Source organism: Prunus mume, linkage group LG3, assembly GCF_029339155.1.
Source record: "Prunus mume cultivar Tortuosa linkage group LG3, ASM2933915v1, whole genome shotgun sequence".
NCBI lineage: Eukaryota > Viridiplantae > Streptophyta > Magnoliopsida > Rosales > Rosaceae > Prunus > Prunus mume.
The window spans coordinates 3,613,020-3,633,666 of record NC_142700.1 but is presented as its reverse complement, the minus strand read 5'-3'; the positions used below and the strand labels follow the sequence as shown (position 1 = coordinate 3,633,666).

At 36.8% G+C, this 20,647-nt stretch overlaps 4 protein-coding genes across 5 annotated transcripts; 3 read left to right on the top strand and 1 right to left on the bottom strand.

Annotated features, from left to right (window-relative positions):
- Positions 1 to 304: 304 nt before the first annotated feature.
- LOC148918453 (transcription factor bHLH30-like) lies at positions 305 to 3,915 on the bottom strand. The gene is made up of 2 exons (XM_089049308.1): positions 3,095 to 3,915; positions 305 to 1,015 (listed from the first exon to the last, which is right to left on the bottom strand). The coding sequence occupies exons 1-2, from the start codon at positions 3,407 to 3,409 to the stop codon at positions 533 to 535; spliced, it is 798 nt and encodes a 265-aa protein (XP_088905434.1). The 5' UTR covers positions 3,410 to 3,915; the 3' UTR covers positions 305 to 532.
- Positions 3,916 to 6,770: 2,855 nt separating this feature from the next.
- Positions 6,771 to 11,715, top strand: LOC148918452 (uncharacterized protein YNL011C-like). 2 transcript variants are annotated; one of them, XR_016125578.1, is made up of 14 exons: positions 6,771 to 7,035; positions 7,125 to 7,241; positions 7,319 to 7,451; positions 7,755 to 7,851; positions 7,969 to 8,012; positions 8,211 to 8,367; positions 8,739 to 8,810; positions 9,377 to 9,460; positions 9,791 to 9,892; positions 10,058 to 10,105; positions 10,305 to 10,430; positions 10,647 to 10,739; positions 11,104 to 11,294; positions 11,420 to 11,715. XR_016125578.1 is itself a non-coding variant. In XM_089049229.1 (14 exons), exons 1-13 carry the CDS (start codon positions 6,840 to 6,842, stop codon positions 11,224 to 11,226), a joined length of 1,392 nt encoding a protein of 463 aa, XP_088905355.1. In that variant the 5' UTR covers positions 6,771 to 6,839; the 3' UTR covers positions 11,227 to 11,252; positions 11,420 to 11,715. The 2 variants fall into 2 exon arrangements, 1 of the variants encoding a protein (XP_088905355.1); XM_089049229.1 differs by having other exon boundaries at positions 11,104 to 11,252.
- A 136-nt stretch (positions 11,716 to 11,851) lies between these two features.
- LOC107880649 (senescence-specific cysteine protease SAG39-like) lies at positions 11,852 to 13,768 on the top strand. The gene is made up of 2 exons (XM_016792674.2): positions 11,852 to 12,831; positions 12,938 to 13,768. Exons 1-2 carry the CDS (start codon positions 12,390 to 12,392, stop codon positions 13,525 to 13,527), a joined length of 1,032 nt encoding a protein of 343 aa, XP_016648160.2. The 5' UTR covers positions 11,852 to 12,389; the 3' UTR covers positions 13,528 to 13,768.
- Positions 13,769 to 18,215: 4,447 nt separating this feature from the next.
- LOC103324933 (senescence-specific cysteine protease SAG39-like) lies at positions 18,216 to 19,520 on the top strand. Its single transcript, XM_008227046.3, has 2 exons — positions 18,216 to 18,718; positions 18,818 to 19,520. The coding sequence occupies exons 1-2, from the start codon at positions 18,280 to 18,282 to the stop codon at positions 19,402 to 19,404; spliced, it is 1,026 nt and encodes a 341-aa protein (XP_008225268.2). The 5' UTR covers positions 18,216 to 18,279; the 3' UTR covers positions 19,405 to 19,520.
- The last annotated feature ends 1,127 nt before the right edge of the window (positions 19,521 to 20,647 follow it).

Sequence of the window (20,647 nt, the reverse complement as noted above, 5' to 3'; positions counted from 1 at the left end):
TCGGGTGGGTCCTGCCTGCAAAAGATGTAAAAATAGATGCAAATGTGCATTTTATTTTACATCTCCATAGGTTGTGATGTATGTTTACAATCATTTACATCTCCCCATTGAAGATTATTCCGGTGACAAGGGGTGTATATTTAACATACACCCCCTTATACACCCTCTCATTGTGGATGCTCTGATGACGGACTTAAGATGCCCCAAGGTTCTCTTTTTTGTCTTTTCAAATATTTGCTTCCAAATGTTACGTGTTTTTTAAAATATAAATATAATATAGGACATCGAAATAATGGGAGTCTAATTTTCCATGAAATTCACAATTACATACATATTTTACATACAACCATTATTGTCTTTCCTTAGTATATAGTTCATACTTTATTGGGGGTTTTGTAATACAATGTATACATGAAGATCTCACAAATACTTTATCTTCCGCACATCCATGTCTAAAGATACGAATACAGAATCCATATTACAATACAATATGCACATCTTCATCACCGCCAACACAAACACAATCTTGCTCTCATGAGGATGAGCTCGAGGTATCGAAGTAAGAGACCCTCCGCCTTTTGCTCGGCAGCGTTGTTCTCGGGGAGTATTCTGGTGAGGCAGAAGCCTTATCAAGGACAGAACTCAGGGCCTGGTGAACAGAACTTGCAAGAAGTTGGAATGCATCAGCATCAGCATCATTGCTTCTCTCTTTGCAGCTGGTGAAAACAAACACATTTTTCACTCGGTTTCCCAAGGTTGCTATATCTGCCTTCACCATTTTCAAGTGAAGGGAATCGAGAGCTTCTCTTAGGTCAGAGAGAAGCTCAGACCGGTATTCACAGCAGACGGATGCTCTCACAGATATGGTTCCATCCCCTGCCCCAGTGTCATAGGGTTCAACTTGCACTTCATCAGCATCAACAGGAATGAGAAATCCCTTACTAGATTCTAGCGCATCCTTCTTCAGTTCTTTCACCTGGCTGATAACTTTAGCAAGTAATGCGGCTTTGTCCATCTATAGGCAGCAATTAGGTCAAGGTTAAAGACTTAAATCAGTTGCCATCAACAGCCAACACCATAGCTTCTCCAATATGCTTACATATACATGCACACACAAATACATGATGCATATATAATATACATATTAAGGGTCATTCACAACAAGTCAAGGCCAACCTATTGGCTGGTATTACTAACATCAGCATGACGTCTTCTTTGTCAATAGCATAAACCCAGTTAACTTAGTCATTATACAAATTGGGGGCCCTCCCAATTTGGAGGCCCTAGGCGGCCGCCTTGCCCGCCTGTTCCCAGGGCCTCCCCTGCTACCTAACAATTTCAATACAAGCTTCCACATACTTCCAAGCTCACCTAGGTAGACTTAATATTTAAGAAATAGTAGCATGAGAAAAACCTTGCTCAAAGTTATCAGAGGATAGACTTAGCCCACGAAATACAGAGCTAGTCATCCAACTTGCTTCGACTTGGAAATCGGGGTAGATGACACATTAAGGAAAGAAATGTGTGATTAAAAAAATTATTTTTATTAAAAGATACTCTCTGAAGCTTGAACATAAAAAATTTTATTAGTTAGCCCCATACATATTTTCTTGCTTACCGCCCCAAACATGATATAATATCTTAATTGAACGGTTGAGCAAGACACATCTAAGCCATAAATTATAGTCCTGATGTAGACCTTATGTTGGCATCTACTACACAGCTGGCGCTGTACCCCATCATCCAATCATAATCATTAGTACTTCCCAAAACACATAGAATGGTCTGCTAAAGACTGAAGCTATTGACAGCAAAGCATCCCATATATATACTTAGTGTTAAACAACCACAGACTTATAAAATTAATAAATAAGATGAAGTTCCCGTGAAACACTGTTCAGCTTACTTAATTATAATATGTTCTAGGTGCATTTGACTTGGTAGATTTATAAGCTAAAGTCAGAGTTTCTCTGCCAACAAAAAACCATTTCTACGTTTCTTTCCAACATAGTGCGTAGTGTGCTGTACCTAACAGGTTGAAAATCCACCCCACCCCATCCCACCCACCCCTAATGCTTGATTTCTGAATTTAATTGAAAAAATGCAAATCCAAAGTGCACCTAGACATTTACAGCAGATTCATTTTACAGATGGTTTTGAAGCTCTGAGTATTTTAGATGTTTACCTTTTCAAATAATTTAACATATCCATGAGTTGAGCAGATTCATTTTCCAGATGTTTTTGGAGCTCTCTAAGTATGGAAGAAGTTTACTTTTCAAATTATTTAACATATCTAGAGTTGACTTTTGTAACTTCCATACTAGAGTTGACTCTGCAAAGGCACAAATAATGTAATGAAAACCTTTGTTAATTTGAATGATGTGCACTAAAGCACGAATGATCTTCTCTTTCATGATTTCATAACTCAGATAATGACAGCATATCACTAGAAGGGGTATTTCATATTGATCACCTTAAGCTTCTTGGAGCAAAATTGAATACAGGATCCATAAAAATACATTAGAACAAGATTCCTGATAGAGAAAAGCTTCATTAGAGTTCAGAATCTATGTATTCAATTCAATAACTCTTCAACAGAATTCTCATAGCACCAAATATTTGTTTAAACATGTTCGCTTTTTGGCACAGAAAACAATGACTGTTAAAAGCAAAACACTCTCAGCTCTGCCCGGTTGTCATATTCTGATCAACCCCTTGTTGCCACAAAAAGGGAAGAAAAAACTTATCATATTTAAGCCAAAAGTTTCATATTTGAAATATTTGGTCAATTAGACCAAATAGCCGTTCGAAGTTAATCTTAAATTGATCTGTACAATTCTATTTTCACTTATGGTCTGATTAAAGAATCTAAGTTTCATATGGTAGGTTACTACTTTACAGTCAGCAAAAAGATGTCGAATAACTTTTCGATAAAGAACTTCAAATTGAAGGTAAGACCAATTTCTTACTAGTAATGTTTTCCAATGACTAGTATCTAATAACCAGTTAAAACTTAATAAGCTATAACAACAATCCAACAATCTCAAGTATAATCAACCAGTATGATTGAAACTACATGAAAATTATACTTTACCTTTTCAGTGCAGGGCACGAGACCACGAAGCGTAGAGAGATGTGCATTAATTCTCTCTCTTCTCCTCCTCTCAGCCTCACTGTGATTCTTCAAAGCCGCCAAGGCCTTTGCCTCTGATACCCCTTTCTTTCCCACTCTCGCTGGAGCCTTAACAAGCTCACCTTTCTCACCATCCAAAACCAGAGAGTGAGGCAAAACAGACCCACCTCCTCGCAGAGCCCCACCAAACCCACTTGAGCCATGCGTAAAAGGGTCGAAGAGGCTCGAGTATTCAGACCTAAATGAAGAGTTGGAGTTAAAACTGTAAAAAGCCATATGGGTTTTCTAAGTCTTTCGATACACAAACCTATGAACCAAAGCTGGAGAAGAGCAGACCAGGAGGGCGAGTAGTTGGGGCAAACCAAAAAGAGAGCTTTGGGAAAGGGAAGCTTTGAGAACCAGCTTTGTTGCTTAGCAAGGTGTTGATTATGGTGGCTGTGGTGGTGGCAGTGACACTTCTTGTGGGTTTGGTCATACCTTCCATTACGCAAAAGACAAGCTTTGGGGGTTTGGAGGAGGTGATCAATGAGAAAACATCCACATTTTCTTCTTCATGGTCTCGAAGTCGAGGATTTCAAAAAGGCGAAAAGCAGAGTGAAATAGAGGGTTTTGGGAACTGGGTTCTCGGGAAAGAGATTTATAATAACGTGAAAGGTGAAAACTTTGTTGGGTTTTCGATGCAGATGAAGAAGAAAGGCAGACAGAGAGTCAAAGGCTACTGGTTCACGGAAAGCAAATGTTAGGAAGAAGACGCCTTTTTAAGGAGCAGAGAAGGGATGAGAACAAATGTTTTGTGGAGTTTGAGACGGAGGAGTAACCAAGTCCCACCATATATATATTGCTAGCAATAATTTTTAATCCACTATCATATCGATAGCAATAATTTTTAACATATATAATACATAAAAAATGCCAAACTTATTTCACTTATATACATACATGACAAAACATATTCCTCAAGACATGTTATAAAATAGACAATTTCTTGAGATGAAAAAGTATACAAAATGAACGTGAACAAAATTACTACGTATATTTTTGCGCATTGATATGGCTAAAACAACGTTGTTTTAATGTACGATTTATGTGATAAATAAAAATAAAATAAATGAAATTGTATAAGCTTTGATCATCAAGTATAAGTTTAACTCGAATTTTTCAAATTTGCTTAATCCACTTAGGGTGAAAAATGTAGCAATTTCCATGCCAAATACCTCTTCATGTGGCAAACTTCATCACAGCCAGCCACATTAATTCATTCATGTGGGGATTAGATCCACGTGGGGGTGATCTTCATTAAAGGAAAAATAATTTAAAAAAAATTAAGAATGATTTACAAAAACATAATGCCATAATTCAACATTTAACTATAATAAGTTTCTGGGGCATGTTTTTCTTTTTTGGTCAACGAGGTTATGCTGTTAAGACTTAAAATACAGAATATTGCCATTATTGTCTTTAGGAAGGTTAAGATATTCAAGGTTGGCCGCTCATCAACAAGACGTAAAAGAAAATATAAGCGATAACATGTCATGTTAAAATGAGTTTATTTATGAAAACCTATACACAGCGCAACGTCAATTTACTATTTTTTTATTTGCATAAACTCCTTTTTCCTTTTGGCAAGCTCAAAAGTCCACATATACGCAAGGGCCAATATTAGGCATTGCGATTATTGAAAGAATCGGTATGCGGTATTATGAAATCGCATCATCGATTCATTTAAAAATGATACAACTAAAAATGAACTAATTCAATATTCAACACCAAAATAAGTGATGCCTAAGTTACAAATTCAAAGATTCAACATATTCAATATCCATCAACATTTTCAATATTCAATATCCATTAACATATTCAATATCCAAATCCTAATCAACATATTCAATATCCAAACCAACCAAATCAATATTTATCCATCAACATATTCATCAAATCCAAATGGTTAAAACTCATGCATTATGGCTTACAAACCAAAAGAGTTAAACTTATGCCTTATGACTTACAAAAATACAAACACAATCCAAACATAAATGACAAAAGCGTTTGAGAAATTGAAAGGCAGAGAGAGAGAATGAAAAAGTTTATATTTCAATAGGTACTATTCGATGCATTTTGATATCTACCATACCATACTTGATCAATATCTATCTACTAAATGAAACAGTATGAAATCGGTGCAGTGCATTTGCCCACCTAGCCAATATTGAGTTGCCTTCAACAACTCGCCCTTCAAAACACACATCAGACTCCGGCCATAAAATAAATAAACAAACACAAAAGCAAAAACCGAAACTTTGCTACAGAAAATGCTAATGATATAATATATTTGGAAGACTTTCTTTAAAGAGGATATGAGGGTCTTGCCTTGTCATCGGTGGTCCTTCCATACTTTCCACATCAGCCCTCTGTCACGTAAAAGTCCCAGTCATTTTTTTACTATTATTGTATTAACTTGGTGTTTGGATCTTTGCCTAGATTCAACTGATTGAAGAAACTATTAGATTAAATACAAATTTAATATTTATTTTTTAAAATATTCATTTCTATTTGGGGTTTTATGGGTTTTGTTTCTCAAAGATTTGGCCTTACGTGCTTGTGTTCTTTGAATACTTTTGGCCGATTTTTCATTCAATAAACCATGATTTCATTTTCTTATTGAAAAAAATAAATAAAGAAAGAAAGATGCGGTGCACGTTTTTGTCTGTCAAACAATTTTAATTTGTTTAATTTATTTATTTTTTAATGAAAACAACACATTGGTTCAGAATTTGTTTTAAATGTGCTCACTATTTTGGTTGAGTTTTAGAGCATCTTCAATCAATGTGTCAAACGCCACATGTATATTTAACAACTAGAAATAAAATATCACATCACTCCAATCGATATGTCAAAACTGATGTGGAATGAATACTTGAGGTTGAAATGTTATTTTTGATATCCCAAAAACAAGATGTCAAATGAATATTTTATTTATGAAGTTGGTCTCTCACCATGAGATGACTTGAAACATCCTACAAAAATTCATTTTCGTTGACATAGAGCTTCTTGCATGTTATAGGCTTTGGTCGGTTGAGGTTGCATACTGATATGAACATCCCACCAAAGTTTTTTGTTTTCTTTATGTTAAAACCAAACCCATCACATTTAAATTAAACTCTCACACCCAACATCCTAACATAAATTAATAAAGCAGTTAATTTTATGACTAGATTAATGATATTTGGTATCCACAATTGCATTTGTCGAGAGTAAAAATTGCGATGGAAATGCAATGTGGTTAGGTCAGTTGGCCAGTGTAGTGTGCCAACCTCTTACAACGGAGAATGATTTAGAATATCACCCTAAAAAATGATGAAAATAAACTGCAAATTTATTGTGAATTATGGGGTGATAAGGATATATATAATTGTTGCTTGCATGTCAATTTAGAGTAATACTAAAAATGAGCTATACTCCACTCAGCATTCATGGTTGCATGGGAGTTTAGAACCTATGGGCAAACCCACATTGTGAGCTATAATCCGCTCACAAAGATACTCTGTTTTTTTTGGGGTGAAAAAAGATACTCTGTTTTTTGTCAGAATGGAAAAATATATTTTATTTTTTGGCCTGAAAAAAGGAAAAAGATTGATGGGAAGAGATTTTCCCTAAAAAAAAGGGAAAGAAAAGAAAAGAGAAGGTGCGGTAGGAAAGACGCGGGAATATGGCGGACGGTTGGTTGGGCCCATGTCCCTCTCGCCCTCCCTCTCTGATTCTCACTCTCAGTTTCCCCCAATTTCCTTGGAGATCTCATTCCATGTCTACCCTTCGCTCCCAAAACCCTAAACATTTCCGTTGCTACTCCTTCTCCTCCATCCCTAACCCTAGCCCTGTCATGCCTTCCTTGCTCGTCTTTTCAGGTCCCTCTCCGCCACGTTAATTAACAAATGCAATAGAAAATTTCAGGAAAAGGAAACAAAGCTCACCTCTTCTCGTTTCGTAATTGCAGGTGGGACTGCGTTCAACGGCGTCGTTGAGGAGCTCAAGAATTTCACTACTCGCGTAGCTCACGTCCTTCCTGTTTCCGACGATGGAGGAAGTACGGCTGAGATCGTTCGTGTTCTCGGTAATTAACTTCTCTCTTCCTTTTCAATTTCTTCGTATCTGGTATTTTTTTTCTCATTGCTCGTGGTTGTGTATTAGGTGGTCCTGCTGTCGGAGATATACGGTCCAGATGTTTGAGATTGGCTGACAAGAGCTCTTCTGAGGCTGTGGCAGTCCGGAGATTGCTTGGTCACCGTTTACCTCTTGATTCGCGTCAAGCCAAATCTGAATGGTAATGTTTTGCTACCAGTATTTTTGTTGCTTTTACTACTATTTATGGAAATTCTATAGCAGTGTTCTGCATTAGAACTGATGTTAGGCAAAAATGTTGAGCAAATAGTGAAGTATGATGATGTTTATGGACATTTCTTCTGATTTTCAACAATGTATATAGTTGGGGTCCTGCCTACTTTCTTTTGTATTTGTCATTTCTAGGTGGTATGTTATTCTATATCCTAAATTATTCTCATTTACGTGCTAGGTGATACTATGGTGGGGTATTGAGTAACAGTCTGCTGAGTTGAGAATTTGACAGGTATGATATTGTGGAAGGAGAACATTCGCTATGGACGGGAGTATCAAAACCCTACAGGGAAACCATTCGAGCTTTTCTAGTTTATTTTCAGAATCAGGTTAGTAATCGGGTTGGCAATGCTATATTGCCTCTATTAATTTGATTTATATGTGTTCTGATTTCGAACTGCTGTTGAACTCTTCTGAACTTCTTCAATTGCCTTTTTCAAATGCAGATACTCCGGCGATCTGATGAATCATTTTGCTTCAGTAATGGCAGGTGTGAAATCTTCACAATAGCTATGACTTGGTGTATTTCTGTGTTGTTTCATTATGGTGCTTAATTGAAATTCAGTAATCCACTTTCTTTAACTAAGAAATTTTTGAAAGATGCACTACAATAATATATCTTTCATGATTGGATTTCACTATGTGATAATATTATTTCTTTGCTTAACTGATTTCATAATTTCTGCAGCATTGGGAATTTCTTCTTTGCAGGAGCACGCACATTTTTTCAGTCCTTAGATGCTGCAATATTTTTGTTTTCCCGTGTGTCAGATATCCCCTCAGAGAGTCTGGTCCTCCCAGTGATTTCTACTAACGACAGGCTTACATTAGGATGTGAATTATGGGTATGATTGTTGACATACAACTCATGTGCCCTGAGATATGCATGCATATACTTTATACTATGGTATTGGTTTACTAATTGACCTGGTGCAACGCAAGATACATGTGTACTTTCAAACCATAGTTGAAATTGCATTGTATGTTTAATTTAAGGTCTGGCTAAGAGACTTTACCAACCATGCTACTGGCACCTTCTCATTTATGGAACTTGCAGAAGATATGCAACATAACAATTGTATGCTCCTTATGAAAATGATTCAAACCTTTTGTTGTATTCTTTTCTTTTTCCATCATCATCAATTCATGTAACAAGTAAAGTTTGCAAGATTCTGCCAATACTTGATTATGCTGAATTCCTTATTGTGCCCCCTAGGATGGAACTATAATACGAGGCCAGAACAAAATTTCTCATCCGACCAAGGGATATATGGAACCTGTCAATAAGGTATGCTGATATGGTTTTCTTGATCTGGAAGTCTCAATCTATAGGTTCTCTGTCAGAAGTATTCTGATAGTTCAAGTTTTTTTCCTGAGAATACATGACATGGATTCTTCAGAATGTTTCATTCCTTATAAAAAAACATATAGGGGTTTTGAGAGATTCGATGATGTCAATGTGGTGGGTGCATGCTATGGTAGTAATGGTGTTGTTGGCGAGGTAATAGTGCATGTTTGAAGAGAGAGAATTTGGCTGTCCAGAAACAGAAAATGATGTCACTACTATTAATTCAATTTCTTGGTATTGTTTTATAAAAGTCATTTACTAAAATCTTGATGGTGTTTCAATTCCACTTTGGGTTTCTGACCAACCATAGTTGATTGGGTTTGGGCGTTCTAATTGGTTCTTGTAATTTTACCCAGCCAAGATCTATTCACATTATCATCATATCTTGTTAAGACTGGGAAAGACATTTAAGGGCTGATTGATTTTTGCATTTTACTCAAATTCTAGAGGCAGGATCATAGTAAAGAACTTCTCATTTATTGAAAGTGATGACTTACTGTGGACAGGAAAGCTCTTCATTTCCAGCACTTCCTTCGAGCATAAAGCGGGTATTCTACATGTCAAGTGAGGGCCAAAACTTGCTGCATGAGGTGAATAATACTTCATATATTTTTCTTTTCTTTTCAGTTTCATGTAATGCCCTAAAGTTTTCCTTGTTGATTTTATTGGTATACTTAAATAAAGGGTCAATAATGGAGTCTTTTGTTAAATCTTTATCCTTTTTCTGATATTGCAAGGTTTTTAACATTATAACATTTTATCAGGCGCTACCCTTAAAATTTTAATTTTCTCATCTTATGAAAAAAATACTGGTATGTGGCTCCCATTTTTCTAATGATTAAAATGCTTCCATATTCCATGCATATGCTTCTGCAGTTCCTGAAATCAGAACTCATAACAATGGTTTTCACAATGATTAGGTCTTCCCTGCTGCAAACCCATCTGTCTTGGATCAGTTACGTAATGTGGATTGCGTAGTTTATGCTATGGGATCCCTCTTTACTTCTATTTGCCCATCACTGGTAACATTACTTCCCATATTAAATATGCTGCATTTTCTTATTTATTTTACTAGAATTTGCTTCTTCTTTTTTCAGAAGATTCTAGAGCCCAGCTGATAATTCTTGATTGGACATCTGAGAAACCTGTATATTCATATTTTTAATTTGTTATGCCTCATTGTTTAGGTATTAATTGGCATTGGGGAGATTATATCTTCAAGGTCCTGCCCCAAGGTACCTATTCATCACTCTTAAGTTACATGTTACATGATACAAGTTCCAATCGTACAAGTCTTCATATTGTTTCTTCTTTGACTGTTGCAAAGTTTTCTGACGTACCCAGGGTCATCTTATAGATAGACATTAACAAATGCATTATTTATTTTCCATGTCAAATTACTTGTTGAGTTGATTCAGTTTGTCCTGATACTAGGTGCTTTTGTTAAATGGTACACGTGACCGAGAGACCAGTGGCTTTTCAGCTTCTTGCTTTGTAACTGCTATCACAGATGCATTAAATCGAACATATGGAAATCCTCATAACTGTCTTGCAAACCTTGTAAGTTAGTCAGTGCAGTTACAGATGGTTGTTTTCTATTATTGTTAATGTCACATCTCTGGTGGCAAACATGGTTTTTTAAAAGTATTTTTCTTTGTTTTTTTTTGTGTTGGGGAAGAGGGGTTCTTTTTGTTGGTGCTCGTTAAAGAAAAAGAAAGCTTCCTTTTGTTTTATGTATAAACATGTAATTTATTACAAATTTGTAATTCAATGCAGCCCAGCCAATACATCAATACTGTATTAGTGCCCAAAGGTGGTGAGATTGCTATAGATGTTCAACGCTTGGCTGCCAAAGGAATCTTTAACGTGGTATGTGTAGTTTTAACTCCACTTTCAACAGAGTCCAAATGCTTTCTGTTACTTATAATAAACTAAAGAAATATATTTTGAATGGAATTATAAAGGTTTACGTTTACTATGATGAATATCTATTCTTGGATATTTTTCATGAACCTAGACTAGGATATTCAAGTTCTTATGGAGAGTAATTTGGCACTTTTGATTAAAGCCCTTGTTATAAAATATAATGCTTCTAGTGTCATGTCATCATAATGGCTAAGTTGAGTGCTTTGTCCTATCAATTTCCTGTTTTTAGTGTGCTTGATGGCCACAAATATCTTTCTTTCCTTTGTTCCCTGGATATTAAAGCTCTGACGAGAGTGAGTTTCTGCAGATCGTTGTTGATTCTATACATGATCCAAAAGCTGGTGTAGTATTTGACCCAAAGTCGTTAATACAAGCCCTTGTTGACGTGATAGGCAGATACACGAGTACAAATCTTACGGCGGTAGTCTAATGACAGTGAAAAAAGGAGCAAGCATGGTAATTTTCATGTGGCTGTTCATTAGTTTCATTATTCATGAGGTACAAGTTCAACAGCAAATCAATCTTTTTACAGCAGCTCTCCATATCAAGTACTAGTTCATGTTTCCGGAGATTTTGCTGCAATTACGTGACTAATGTTAAAATTTGACTATGTTTGATTTCAGGAACACTTTCTGGTTTATTTTGAAGGTTGAAACCCTAATTCAATTGAATTGCAGCAGTTTATATGCCCACTTAGAATTAGAGACGGTGACACCTCTCACAAGGTGCTTTCCAGTTATGTACAGAATTGACTTAGATAGTCGTGACAGTGTCACTGCATTTTTGGGCATGGAACTTTATTATGTATTCAATGATTTGTGTGTGTATATATATATATACATGTCTTTTGTACGTCAATACCATTGTTCGTTAAGGCCCATGTATGAGGGTTAGCAATTTGAATATTTCTTTATGTGCTCGTTCTTTCTTTTTTTGGGTAAAGAAAATGAGAAATTAATCCTTAGACAATTCTCCAAAACCTAGTTGTCATTTCATAATTAAACGAGTGTTGATTTTCGTAGGAGTGAATTGTGTTTAATACGGCTGTCTATTAAGGCCCAAGTATAATGTCGTTGAAGGCTCAAGAACGTTGATGTATGTAGAGCCCTGCAGTTCTTTGAACAAATAATGGATAACACCATGTTTATTTAGCTTTTCAGGGGACATAAATTGCCTAATTGGCTTCTTTTTTTGTTTTTGGTCATTTCCATGTAAAGGGTACGGAGAAAAAGGGATGCAAGATGTACACACACGCATTAGATTTCAGGTTCAGCAACCAAAACGAAACATTTATGCTTAGACTAACGACTTCCAAGACTATCTCGGTATAGTGAAACAGTACTAGTAGATAATCATCTTCAGTCCTAATCAACCGCAGAAGAAAACTTCGCTCGCTAACATGGCAACATATCCGGAATGCAACCTGGTTGCCAAATCCACCACAGATTGCCGGATCGAGATCCCGAGATCTTCTATATATACTTAGATCTCTTGAGGGATAAAATGCGTCTGCTAGATATATACTACATGATTGTTTCTATAAGCATAAGCATAAACAAAATTCATTTCACACAAATCCTAAACCAGTAAATAATGGATTTCACACTTAGAAAGTCATCATCTATTCTACTGACACTTTTAGTCCTGGGGGTGTGGGCTTCCCAAGCCAACTGCCGCACATTGCGTGATGCTCATACTTCCATGTTAGATAGACATGAGCAGTGGATGGCTCGATATGGACGCATCTACAAGGACAATGAAGAGAGGGAAAAGCGTTTCCAGATATTCAAGGACAATGTGGAGTTCATAGAGTCCTTCAACTATGCTAGCAATCAGCCTTACAAGCTAAACATAAATGGATTTGCAGACCAGAGTCATGAAGAATTCCAAGCCTCTCGCAACCGATACAGAACATCCCTCAATCCCATGTCATCTAAGACACCTTTTAGATATGAGAACGTGACTGCAATCCCATCCAGCATGGATTGGAGAAAAAAGGGAGCTGTCACCCCCATCAAGGACCAGGGTGAATGTGGTAATTATCCAAAATCACTAATACCCTCATCCTAATTTTTGTTTTCAACTATGTGGTTCGCATTAATCTTTTCTATCTCGGGCTTGTATTGTGATATGGTATATAGGATGCTGTTGGGCATTTTCTGCAGTGGCAGCCACAGAAGGCACTACAAAGCTGAAAAGTGGGAAGCTTGTGTCTCTTTCGGAGCAAGAGCTAGTGGATTGTGACACTCAGGGTGAGAACCGAGGCTGTGAGGGTGGTCTCATGGATGATGCCTTTAAGTTTGTAATGCGCAACAAAGGCCTGGCAGCTGAAGCAAGCTACCCCTATAGAGGAGTTGATGGAATTTGCAACAAGAACAAGGTAGCATATCATGCAGCAAAGATCACAGGTTATGAAGATGTACCAGCCAACGAGTTGGCTTTGTTGAAGGCCGTGGCCAATCAACCTGTTTCTGTTGCAATTGATGCCAGTGGATACGACTTCCAGTTTTACTCACTTGGAATTCTCACAGGAGATTGTGGAACTCATTTGAACCATGGTGTCACTGTAGTTGGGTATGGGACAGGTGCTGATGGTACCAAGTATTGGTTAGTCAAAAACTCATGGGGTGCAGAGTGGGGTGAGGGTGGATATGTAAGAATTCAAAGAGATGTGCATACTAGGCAAGGCCTTTGTGGCATTGCCATGAAAGCTTCCTATCCTACTGCTTGAATTTCTATAGCAATTGTTAGGAAATATTCAACCTTCATCTTGTGTGTTCTTATTGATCATGTAATTTCTTAGTATGTAGCTTTTGGAATTAATGATGGAACTTAGTTTCTTGAATTTTTAGGCAATACATTAGTGCACTCGAACTACTAAATAGATCGGTACTGCTGAAATTGAGCCTTGCTTCTTCTTTTATTTTATTTTAATGAATCTAAAACACAGGCTGGCTAGCCACATGAGAATTTGCAAAGATGTTGATATGTGAGTTACCATCATATATATATGGCCAACAAGATCCCTGGTGTAAACCACAGAGCATGTATATGGTTGATGCCTATCTGTGCCTGCAGACCTTGTCATATCCTGCTCACTTGGCTATTTAGACTATATTGGTTTATGCTTATCCACGTCTGTTAGCCTAATTGCTTAAAAGTGAATTTGATGCACTTTTTCTTTTTACAAAAATAGATCAGAGTGATATATATGTAAGTATGCGTATGCATCTTATATGCTAGCTAGGTATGACAAACTCTATACGAGAATTAATCGAGTTCTAATGGCCTAATATTGAAAATGTGTTTCATTTCATCACAGTGAAGCAGAAAATGAGTCGATCTGACTGAAGTTTTTATTGGTTTTTTCAATATGCAGGCTCCTTTCCACATATATCCAAAGATATTCCTTAACAGTGAAGAACAAAGATGCTCATCATCTATATATATGGAAATTTTGATCTTGCTTCTTCACACCTAGTGATCATCAATCAGCTAATAACAATGGCTTTTACACTTGAATGGAAATTCATGATTTCCATGTTCATAGGGGTTTCGGGGACTTGGGCATCAAAAGCCGCATCCACCGCGTTGGATGAAGCTTCAATGGCGATGAAATATGCAGAAAAGTAAAGGTGTTTCAAGATATTCAAGGAAAATGTGGAATTCATCAAAAAGTTTAATAAGGAAGCGAATCACACTTACAAGTTAGGCCTCAACGAATTCTCAGACCTTACAGATGAAGAATTCACCATGTTTCATACTGGATACAAACCCACAAGCTCATTCAAAAATAGTTCTTTCTGGAACGAAAACCTGACTGATGTTCCACCAACCATTGACAGGAGGAACGAAGGAGCTGTCACCCCCATAAAATTCCAAGGTGTATGTGGTAAGATGAGCACCAAAACTCAAAGGTCCCTACCAAAACTAATTAGTTATATCACATGCACTGAACATTATTTTGTGATCATTAATTAGTTATATAACATACAAACAACTAGTGGACTGTTCCAAAAATGACGCCAACCAAGGTTGCGAAACTGGTAATGTGCTCGATGCCTTCCGACATTACTCCAGTGGGATCTTTTCTGGAGGTTGTGGGATCACTTGACCGTGGTGTTACAGTCGTCGGTTTTGGTGAAAATGAAGATGGCATTAAGTATTGGTGGGTCAAGAATTCATGGGGAGCGAACTGGGGTGAGGGTGGCTACATGAGATTGCGCAAAGATGTTGGTTTTCCAGAAGGGCTTTGTCGCATTGCCATGTATGCTTCCTATCCAGTTGTATAACCCTCCCTTGGCATATGGCTGCATATGTATTGAGCAGCTTGAGTAATGGCATTGTAATCTAAACTTGGTAGTGGTATAATAAAGCTGCTGTTTTTCCATATTCAGTTCCACAATTGAGTAATGTTGTACAAAGCACACTAAGATTTTGTGCCTACATATCCTCTTTGATGATCACCTCGAGAAATTTAACTAATAATAAGATTTTTTTGGTGCGCATACATTTTTGCATTAACAACGCAAAAGGTAATGGGTTAATTTAATTGTTTCGTATAATTGAAACTCAATATGGTCAGTACTTGTAGATGTGGGCCTTGTTGATTTTGAGCCTTAAAACTCTGGTCACTTAATTTTATTTGAAAAATGCTTTTGTAGAAAGTATATAGAATATTTGTTTAGGAAGCACTTCTGATGATAAATATTTTTCTTATAAGCATATGTAAATTTTATTAAAAATTCAAGTGCTTTATCTTTATGGTTGAAAAAAGTAATTGGAACTACTTTTATAGGCAATTAGCACTTTTTTTTATTTTATTTATTTAATGTCAAACAACGCAAAAACACGCTTTTGTTTGATTACCTAAAAGCATTTCCAAACTGGCCATGCTTAGCTAAAACTCTTTTCATACATTATGATTTACTCAAGAATCAATGGGGTGGGTGAAAATGGCTATATGAAAATTCTTAGGGATGCTGGTGCCCCAGAAGGTGTCTGTGGCCTTGCTCGGCTGGCTAGTTATCCCACTGCATAATCTATATATATTTATATAGCTAGGCTATAGAATCCATATCTAAGTGAGTGTATTATCATTAATGATTGGCTGTGAAATCCATATCGAAGTGAATGTATAATCAATGGCTTTGAAAATTAAAATTTTAAATTAATATCCCATGTGCAAGATATGTTCTAAATAACAAATAATATTATAAGGAAATGGCATTAATTAATACATGCAATTAGTCGTCAGGTTTCTCTGGAGCCCTTGTTAAAAGTGTGTTTTTGTGCCCTTTTACGTAGTAAACTACTTACATAGTGCATTAGATTGATATAGCATACGTAATATGTAATGCGATAAATAAAACGTGCATTTTTAAATCAACAACTCCGGAAGTAATATGGTTTAATGTTCTATATAATTCCTCTACTTGATGAAATTGAGACTCAAGAACTAATAACATGGGTTACTACTTGTACTCCTATTCATTCCGCCAAACTGCCCAAAGTCTTATTATGCATAAATTACGATGGATTACAGGACCGACGACCTCAAAAGTCTCATTGGTCTTTGCCGAATAGAAAAAAATAACAAATCAAGTCTCTTTTTTCTCTGGTTTTTTCCCATTTGGCAGGGACGGCATCAATAATTTGCTCAACCACAAATACACACATCATCATCCCTTCAGAGTCTACCATTTGCAATAAAGGAACGTTGGAAGCTTGCATTGCACCACCACCAGTTTTGCAAATCTGAGTTAGACAGCAACTGCAACGATTCAGGATTCTTGAACATCAAATTCACATCAAGGACTGGATTATTCTAGTAGCTCGATGTGAAAGTTTGATGACCAAATTCATCCACAATTCTAGACGAACACGGTATCGAATTAAGGATTGGGGATTTCAAAAACTTTGTAGAGTTTTTTGTCATATCTCAAAAATTAATGAAGCTGACAATAAGTAAAGCTTGGCCGCATGCATGCTCAACCCCACCTGGATTTGGAGTTATTCGCATACAAATTGTTAGAACTTGGCTGCATGCTCAAGTTGGACTTCTTAATTTTCCACAAGACAACATATCAATTCCTGACTAACCAATGCTTGGCTGCATGCATGCTGATCATCTTCTATTCCTGCCCCACTGCTAGTCTTACAAATCTGAGTTAACACGGTATATTAATTAGCATCCTTACTTGAACATCAAATTCACGTCAGGGATTGGATTATTCTGGCTCGATTTTCAAAATTTTACGACCAACATCAATCCACAATTCCACATGAGCACGGTAGAGAATTAAGGATATTGCAGACTGCTGGAAACACTTGAGAGAGTTTCAGTCATGCCGCAAATTAAGGCTGAAACTCCTCCAGCAATAGGTGCTGTGCTGGGATGGGTTATTAGTACCAGAATGGGCATTCACAAACTCAACCAACAATAAATAATATAATATATTAGTAAATTTAGCTTAATCCCTTCAAAGTCATTTTTCTCAAAGTTGAGCATATATTCAACATAAAATAATAATAATAATAATAAAAGAAGAAAAAGTTGATACTATGACTGCATAGCAAATGGATATTAGACCATGCTTCAGCGGTCATTTGTGCCTTGGGATGAACCCCAACTCTGAATCTCAATTATTTTCTCATCTATTTTAACGAGTGTTTGTTCCTTTGAGCACTAAACTCACTCCATTATTTCTTTCTTATGTCAATGTATAACATTTAAAAAAGAAAAAAGTCTTCCTAATTAGGTGCTTTACTTACCATAAATTTAGTAATTTATTATAAAACCACCATAAAAATTTGCTGCAATTAATAACTTCATTATTTCTTACGTTTTATGTGCTCAAGGGTAAATTGGATAAGGAAAGAAATATAATATTGGCTAATTATCTCATTAAGGTAAGTAATCTAAGATAATGGGCAATATTGGAACCAAAAGTGATTTTAAAAATATAAAAATCAAAAGATTACATCATACAATATTTAAAAATGAATGTAATCCTATGTGGCACAAAAAGGACTTGTATCAAAGTCACAAAATCCGAGGATTAAACCCATGGATATATATCAACTTTTCTATTATCTAAAAGCATTTCCAAACTGACCATGCTTAGCTAAGACTCTTTTCATACATTATGATTTGCTCCAATTATACCTCCATAGACGTCGGGTGAATGATGATTTGCGCCAATTATGCCTCCATGACTTACTATTATGCCTTCATGACTTACTATGCGTCAATTTTCCACAAACAAAACAAAATATCAATTTAATAGTATTCGGCTACGTACGTGCCTGGAAATTTCGCTGCCTTCCCAATTCCGCTAATAACATGAACACTGTGTTCACATGCAAACACGCTGATCAAAACCTCTATATAAACCCACGATCATATGCTTTGCTTCTTCACAGCTAGCTAAGCTTTCCAATATCACTACTTAAAACCTAAGCCAATAATCCTTTGCGAACAATGGCTTTTGAGAAAAACCTTGTGGTCCTCGCCCTATTCATCGTCTTGGGGACTTTGGCATCTCAAGCCACATCCCGCACACTGTCCGAAGCTTCCTTTGCTGCAAAACATGAGCAATGGATGACAAAGTATGACCGTGTTTATGAGGACAATGCAGAGAAGGAAAGGCGTTTCGCCATATTCAAGAAGAACTTGCAGTTTGTGGAGAAGTTCAACTCTGAAGGGAACAAGACTTACAAGTTAGGACTGAATGAACATTCTGATTTGAGCGATGAAGAATTCCTCCGGCAGCGTACTGGATACAAAAGGGCCACTGAATCAACCTCATCCGCAAACATATCTTTCAGGTACAAAGACCTCAGCCCGACTGATGTTCCGCCTAGCATTGACTGGAGGGAGAAAGGAGCTGTCACCCCCATAAAGAATCAATTACGCTGTGGTAATTAAGAGATCCACCTTCCTTATATTAATTACCTTCTTAACTCATCCATATTCTTTACTAAGTATTGATGTTTTTGTTTTTGTATTATATATGTAGGCTGTTGCTGGGCATTTTCTGCAGTGGCAGCAGTGGAAGGGATTAACCAAATCCAAACTGGGGAACTGATCTCACTGTCCGAGCAACAACTTCTAGACTGTACCAGCAGCTATGGCAACAAAGGCTGCGATGGTGGTTTCATGACTAGTTCCTTTCAATACATCCAACAAAACGGAGGAATTGCCACCGAAGAAAACTACCCGTACCAGGGTGCGCAGGGAATATGTAGCGCTAATCAGCCTGCTGTCCAGATCACTGGTTATGAACAGGTGCCTGCCAATAGTGAAGAAGACCTACTCAAGGCTGTGTCCAGGCAGCCAGTCTCAATAATCATCGATGGTTCCGGGGCGGAGTTTATGAATTACCAAAGTGGGGTCTTCTCGCCCACAGATTGTGGGACGAAAACGACCCATGCTGTTACCGTCGTTGGGTACGGGATGACTGAGGACGGCATGAAGTATTGGTTACTCAAGAATCAATGGGGTGAAAGCTGGGGTGAAAATGGCTATATGAAAATTCTTAGGGATGCTGGTGCCCCAGAAGGTGTCTGTGGCCTTGCTCAGTATGCTTCCTATCCGACTGCATAATCTATATATATTTATATAGGCTATTATGGAATCCATATCGAAGTGAATGTATAATCAATGGCTGTGAAAATGCCTATATCCAACTACATCATGAATAAATTAAAATTTTAAATTAATATCCCATGTGCAAGATATGTTCTAAATAGCAAATAATATTATAAGGAAATTGCATTAATTAATACATGCAATTAGTCGTCATGTTAAAAGTGTGTTATTGTGCCCTTTTACGTAGTAAACTACTTACATAGTGCATTAGATTGATATAGTACGTAATATGTAGTGCGATAAATAAAACATACATTTTTAAATCAACAACTCCGGAAGTAATATGGTTTAATGTTCTATATAATTCCTCTACTTGATGAAATTGAGACTCAAGAACTAATAACATGGGTTACTACTTGTAATCCTATTCATTCTGCCAAACTGCCAAAGTCTTATTATGCATAAATTACGATTGATTACAGGACCGACGACCTCAAAAGTCTCATTGGTCTTTGCCGAATAGAAAAAAATAACAAATCAAGTCTCTTTTTTCCCTGGGTTTTTCCCATTTCGCAGGGAAGGCATAAAAAATTTGCTCAACCACAAATACACACATCATCATCCCTTTAGAGTCTACCATTTGCAATAAAAGGAACGTTGGAAGCTTGCATTGCACCACCGCTAGTTTTGCAAATCTGAGTTAGACAGCAACTGCAACGATTCAGTTTTGATTTGTGTAGGGAGCTTTGAGTGCATGTGCATGTGCATGTTATATAACTAATTAATGATAAAAAAATAATGTTCATGTGCATGTTATATAACTAACTAGTTTTGGTAGGGAGCTTTGAGTTTTGGTGCTCATCTTACCACATACCCCTTGGAATTTTTGTTGGAATTAATGTACTTCCTTCATTCTCTAGAATATCTCTATTTATTGCAGCAGCTGTAGCTGTCCTTAATTAATTTGGTAGAGTTCCTATGCAATGTATTTTAGGTTCTCTAGGAAGTATTCTCTTATCATTGTAAACAGAAGCTAAGTGAATCCGAATACAAAGAGCTCTGTTGAAGCAACTCATATTTCCAGCACCTCATTTTCCATCACAAAACCAACAACTGGTATCAGAGCAGTGTTCGATCATATCTGGGCGCTGAAATCAATTCTAGAAGATGTCATTAGGAGCCAAAGAAGGTCCATTAGTCCTACTCTATTCTCCCAATCTTTGGAGGTGATAATTATTGTTGGTTTTTGGTATATTAA